General features: G+C 32.4%; 1 protein-coding gene across 1 annotated transcript; it reads left to right on the forward strand.

The window, feature by feature from the left end:
• Positions 1 to 3,839: 3,839 nt before the first annotated feature.
• Positions 3,840 to 6,488, forward strand: LOC112520139 (lysM domain receptor-like kinase 4). The gene is made up of 2 exons (XM_025128440.1): positions 3,840 to 3,960; positions 4,768 to 6,488. The coding sequence occupies exons 1-2, from the start codon at positions 3,840 to 3,842 to the stop codon at positions 6,486 to 6,488; spliced, it is 1,842 nt and encodes a 613-aa protein (XP_024984208.1).
• Positions 6,489 to 6,991: the final 503 nt, after the last annotated feature.

Genomic DNA, 6,991 nt, shown 5'->3' on the forward strand with positions numbered 1-6,991 from the left:
ACTAAAAGTACAGAATAATTTGTAAAAAAAAAGTATTTTTAATGTATTTTAATAATATATGATTATGTATTTAACATGATAAGGGTGTAAAATAAAAATTGAAAAAAATGAGAGATATAAAACAAATCAAATAAATAATTATAAGGTACAAAGTGTAGGTATTAGAAATTACTCGTTCGTATTTATGATGTTTAATAATATAATTAAATCCGAAAATATTCGATATTGAGCTCATTTTGAAGGTATTGACGAGTTGATTATAATGATATAATTTGTAAAAAAAACACATTTTTAATATATTTTAGTTAATATACAATTATATATGTTAATATGATACAGAAATAAAATAAAGAACAAAAAAGTAAGAGATATAAAGTAAATTAAATAACTAACTTAAAAGATATAAAATATAATTTAAAAATAAAAATAATTTGATTTTTAGTATCATGTTAGACGTGGGAGGTTGTGCAAATTTCAAACTTGTACATAATGTTTATTTTTTTGTAACTTTTAATTTTCCAACATTAACCGTTACCCGTACTTATTAATATAGTATAGATAATTAGATATTGATGATTGATTTTAATTTAAGAACCTAAGAACCAATCATGTTATTCATCATTAATGTACGATTCATTATGAATAACACAGTCATATTCATCATGAATATGTAATTCACATTGAAGATGGACATGTGTCACGCTGTGAGTGGTTCATAAGTCCTAATCAATTTTAGGCTCGTAACAAGATTTCCCTCTTAATCAATATATCAATCCGAACCTTGACATAATCTAGATTCAAACCGAAAGTAGATAAGATTTTCCACTATACCCCCCCGAAGTCAATATCAATACATATTAAATGAAATGGATATTCAAATACAGTGACTCCGGACAATTTGCAAAACATGTGGTCGTTCTGGAATTAATCGACTCACATAACGAGTTGGATATCCAAATTAATAAAAAAAATCCAGAAAGTAAAACAATAATATCGACTGTGAAATGGAAATCACAAATTTGTTATCATGAAATCAAAATCGAACTACAAACATAACTATTTCACAAGTGAAATAAATATGTATTTTTTAATATTTATAACTTCATCGTATTTTCTAACATAAATATATAAAAAGCAATAATTATTCTTTAATAAAGTGTTCACAATCTTATGTTAAAAAGTAGCCCACTTACAGGGAAAAAAACCCTTCCCCCATAACCACCCCGATCCACCCCCGTCTTCAAGTATCAATAGGTCTCGATGAACTCCTCTTGCTCTGATTGTCGTCTTCAACGAACACCTCTCTTTTCTCTCTCTCTCTCTCTCTCTCTCTCTCTCTCTCTTTCTCACTCCGATGAACTCCACCAAATGGACACCGACCTCCCTGTCTCTTTTTATTATATTTTTCTTAAGTCGATCTATGATTTTATTCGCTTTGGAGATGAACAGTGGGCAAACCCGCTCGCGCTCTTCTTTCTTCGGTGAACGGTTGTGGTTTCCATTTTGGGTATCGTTTTAGGTTAGGGTTTTTAAGTTTAGTTTTGATTTTCGTTATAGTTCTTGTTGTAAGTTGATGTTAAATTATAGTGTTTGCATTTCGGTTATGAACTTATGCCTTTCGATTTTGATTTTAGGTTAGGGTAGAGTTGGGAAGAAGAAGAAGAAGAGACAGAGCGGTTCACTGTTAATGACCGCCACAGATCGTTGGAGGGGTAAAGAGCAGAGATCATTGGGTCTCAACTCTCAACATTATAAAAAATCTCAATTCTAACTATATTTAAAAAAACATTAAATTTATGGGGCCATATATTATATACTCTTAAACATTTTTTTTATAAATATAATAACTATAATTTGTAAATAATTTATTTACTAAACAACCATTTTTCAATTAATAAATTTTACATTAGGTCAAAAGTCAAAAGTACTAGTAGGTCCTAGGTCTAAATTAGGTCAAAAGTGCCTAGTTAGTTTGAGCTTGGCTTCAAAGATCAAAAGTGTCCGTAGATCCTAGGTTTAAATCCAAGGAAAAATAAAAATTCTCTTGTGGCTACGGAGGTTCAAATGCGATGACTCCGAACTATCTGCAAAACAGATGGTCGTTCTGAGATTAGTCGGCTCGCATAACGAATTGTATATCCAAATTAATTAAAAAAAGTAGTTTACTATTGAAAAAAAGATTCTAATCAGTAAAATACAAACAAGTAGTCTTTAAAAAATAAAGCATGATTACGTTTGTACATTATTTTGTCAGCCGGCTAGTGATGCTACCTTCAATTTAATATTATAAATAAATTAATTAATTAATATTTTTAATATTTGAGCTTATATAAAAATAAGAGTTTTGACGATAACAGTGAAATATATTCGAGTTTATGAATTTGTTAAAATTTTGATCAAACAGTTATATTGACAAAAACTTTAAAATACTTTTAACTGACGGATGACAAAAAAGATGCGGATGTTTATCCATTTTCAGTTACCATCTTCAATGAAAGGTTTTTATAAGTAAAAAGTGTAGTGAAAGCATCACCGACAATTACTTAAAAAATTAAAATGGAGATTTTAGAAATTTAGGTGTATTTTTGTACTGACAGCTATGCTATAACATATGCTCAAATAGGTGTATTTTAGAAATTGAAAGAGGTTCTTATGAGAACTCCTATTGTGAACTTTATTCATGTTCTTAGGATTGTTTGAGAGTTGTTGAATTGTTTAGTGCAATATGGTTACATGGTTCAGAATGCTTAAGAGACTCTTATAGTATAGTGAAATATGAAATATGCTTATTTGGTAATTGTCCATAATGAAATTGGGGTGCTTCATGGTTCAAGGAGGCATAAGATACAAAATCATTCAAAGGGTTTTAAAACCATTAACAGTCAAACTTTTTTTTTTTTTGCCAAACAATGTTCACCACTTAATGATTCAGAAGCTGCCTTTTATCGAAGTTATTAAGAGGTAAACAAACAACCCCTTAATTTAATAAGTTGGAAATGATGTGAACAAATATATAAAAAGTAGTTTCTTATAGAAAGCCTCCATTAGAGATCGTTACATACATTCAATCGATTTCACATCTGCACATTTGCTTAATAGCTATAAAGGTTGGCAAAATCTAAAAAACGAAAATACTCATTGAATAAAAGGATTATAATTTGATCTTACAGATATCATAAAAATCAAGTAGTTTAACATATATTAGAGTCTGTTTGTTAGCAGCTTAATAAGCTTAATAGGATATACAACTTATTCGATCAGTTATGTTTGACCCTTTGGTACTTAATGATATAGAAAGTGGTTCATTTAATAAACTTCTAGGAGGATCTTTATATAGAAAACATGTTTTTTTCAACTATGTCTCTCTTAATTAAAAAACACGTTCCTATATATGAAAAAAAACCCTGACAAACAAAAAAATATTTCCAATCCATTCTGAGAGATTAATCAAGACAACAAACTTTATATATATATATATATATATATATATATATATATATAGAGAGAGAGAGAGAGAGAGAGAGAGCGATTGGTTCAAATACTAACCAACAAATTTGTGTTAACTATACTAACCAAGCCTAACCAATCATATTCCATCTTTACTTTATGTTCAAATGTAACTCATATATTAAATATAAGAGTAATTAGGTAATTTGACATTTATGTAACTCCCTAATAATTAATTGAGAGTTACAAATCTTAAAGATTTCACTAAATGATCATGATGTAATTCTGAATTTATCTTCATACGTGTTCATGATCGTAATTTTCAAGTGATGTTATACATATAATGATATTGTTTTTGTAAGTGTAAAAGATTTCCGTATCATCCGAGTAATATGGATAATCCTATTGTAAAACATATTGATAACAATGGAAATGAGAAAGTTAAAATCGTCTACGACTACGGTCGGAATTCAAATTCCGATAATGAAGATTATGATCAAAGCGTTCCTATTGGTAAGTGATTAGTATGACATTTCATTTTGTTTAAATGAACACATATCAAAGACTATAAATGTTCATATCGATACATATGCATAATCACATCACATGAATATGAACAGTATATGTGATGCATGTGAACACAAGCTTCGTAGGTGTTCATGTACATACAACAGAGTTGGCTCCTGAATATACAGAAGATGTTCATACGGTTCACATGTTGTTCATATGTCTAATCTTTTTTGTTTAATGTGTTTTGAGGATATACACAAGTTGATTATATGTCTGACAACTCGTGTATCAATAATAGATTGCTTTTTACCTAAATACCCTTTGATATTTTGTTCACATATGTTAATTGAAAATATTAATTTAATAATTAATTTTTAAATATCATTAAATCACAACCGTTTATTATTCAAATTAATGGCCAAGATCGGTTAACAAAGTTAACACGATAATCTTGATTAGTATTTGAACCAGCCTATATATATATATATATATATATATCATCTAATAAAAAATCAACCAAATAGCTTGTTTACATTATGCATATCCATAATTTTTCATTAAATTAATTAGAAAGAAAACATAACCCAATCATCGATTACCTCCTTCTATTGCTTCTTATAGCCTCTTCAAATTTCAACCTGTAGGTGTGTTCAATCGCTTCGTTTTTCCATGTGATCGAAGAGCCCGAAATGTTTCATGGCAACACGATGATTTCCATCTGGTTGCTATTTTTCATGAATTCGATCAATTCGATTTATGGCCAAGAATCCTACGATTCAACGTCTTGTATCGAACATGGTTTTGCTCCAGGAACAAGCTACACTTGCACTAACACCACCCTAACCAACATTTCTTGCCAAACTTTCTTGATTTTCCGATCAAACCATCAATTTCCGACCATCTCCGCCATCTCCGCCTTGTTTGGATCACCACCCACCACCTTGCTCCACCTAAACAACATCAATTATGCGTCCGACCTTCTCTCTGCAGATAGAGAAGTTCTTATTCCTGTTACTTGTTCTTGCTCTGGCGACGTTTTCCGGACCCGAATCAACTATACGATCACGGAAAAAACGACACTTTCCGACACCGCTTGTGGGGTTTTCGAAGGATTGGTGAGAACGATCACGCTTCTTGAAGAAAACCCGAATCTAGAAGACGTTATTAAGGTTGGTTTTGTTCTTAATGTGCCCTTAAAATGTGCTTGCCCTAATAAACCCTATAAATATTTGGTTACATACCCTTTGGTTTCAGGAGATTCTGTTATAAAAGTTAGTACGAAGTTTGATATTTCGATGAACGATGTTTTGCAAGTTAACGGTTTAACTCCGGACACGACCATTTATCCCAACTCGACCATTTTGATACCGTTGTATTCAGAACCCATGATTAATCTTAGCGTCCCGAATCTTCAACCGCCAACTCCCGGATTTTACCCAACAAAACCCATAGAACGAAAAGTGAAAACCGCGAAACTCAAGAAAGTGTACATTGTTGTTTCGATCATCGGGTTCGGTTTGGTGCTAGCGATATTAATCGTGACCGGTTTGTATGTAAACGCATTAAATAAATGCAAACGCGACATTTTTGTCATACCTTCGATGCAGCGGAGCTCGTTTACCTCATTTTCGACGCCTCGAGTTAGCTCCCCACGATCACGGCAAAGCCCGATCACGAGAAGCTCACCGAGCTCGTGTCTGTCTCCTGATCTCCTTGCGGGCATAAAATACTCTTTGTATAATTTTACGATCGACGAAATCAAAAAAGTTGCAAGGGATTTTAACGAAGATTGTAAAGTAAGCGAAAATGCATATCGAGGGTTGTTCGATGATGTTCAAGTTCTAGTCAAAGAGATTGAATTCTCGGAAATTCGCCACGTAATTGATCTCTATTCGAAAATCAACCATGTGAATGTCGTGAAACTGATCGGGGTATGTTACAATGAATCTTCGTGGTCGTATCTTGTTTTGGAGCACCCGGGGAACGGGAGTTTACGAGATTGTTTGACTAATTCGTCAAGTTTGACCTGGCATCGAAGGACTCAGATCGCGTTTGATGTCGCCATGGGGTTACATTACCTACACTATTGCATCGTCCCTCCGTACATGCAAACAGGGCTCGGTAGCGGAAACATTTTCGTGACGTCAAAGTGGAGGGCAAAGCTGACAGTCTTGTCAAGAAATACAAATCTCGTACTGCAAATTGGATCGTCCAATTCAGAGTACGAGAATTTCGATGTTCTGAAAGCATCAGAGAAAGAGAATATTTTGGAATTCGGAATGGTTTTGCTCGAGATTTTATCGGGAAAAGTAAAAACGGACGAAAAATCGATCGGTTTTTTAGGAGGCGAGGGGAATGAGAGAGGGTGTTTTGATCATTTGAGGAGCTTTATTGACCCTAATTTAAAGGATGATTACCCTTTGGCTGAAGCTTTGTGTTTAGGAGTCTTGGCTAAAGCTTGTGTTGAATGTGATCCTTTTCATAGGCCATCTATGGAGGATGTCCTTAAAGTCCTTGCTAGAATGGTATGAATTCAAAGGGTATTAAACAATTTTAGGGGTATTTTAGACATTTCCGATATAGGTATCTGTTAGGGGTATTTTAGACATTGTCAACCACATGCATACGTATGCGCACCAAAACAAGTTCAAACTAGAAGGCGGTCAATTTTCTTGAAGTACGAGCTAAATCAAATGTGATACAAGCACATCAAGTTAAACGGCATCGTGCGGACGACAGTTTTCCATGATCTGGGTCGTGTTAACCAAGTCGTCCGCGTTCTTGAAGATATGTTGTATCAGTATCACATATGATTTTATTCTGTAATCACATATGATATGACCCTTCATACCGTTGTTACAAATTGGATGTAAATATCATAATAAATGTTGATGCGTATTCAAATCTTTTTCTTTTACAGAAGTTTGTATGTTGAATGGTTTTATTTTATTTGATATTTTTATTTATTAAATATAAAAAAATAATACTTTTTAAATAAGTTTCAATAAAATCATGGAGATTTGTGGTTTATATA

The sequence above is a fragment of the Cynara cardunculus genome (genome assembly GCF_001531365.2).
Source record: "Cynara cardunculus var. scolymus isolate 2C chromosome LG 10, CcrdV1, whole genome shotgun sequence".
In the NCBI taxonomy this organism is placed as follows: Eukaryota; Viridiplantae; Streptophyta; class Magnoliopsida; order Asterales; family Asteraceae; genus Cynara; species Cynara cardunculus.

Coding starts and splice junctions, on each gene's coding strand:
- LOC112520139 (XM_025128440.1), top strand. CDS start 3,840: ATGGATAATCCTATTGTAAAACATATTGATAACAATGGAAATGAGAAA. Junction 3,961..4,767: donor TGATCAAAGCGTTCCTATTG/GTAAGTGATTAG, acceptor GTTTTGCTCCAG/GAACAAGCTACACTTGCACT.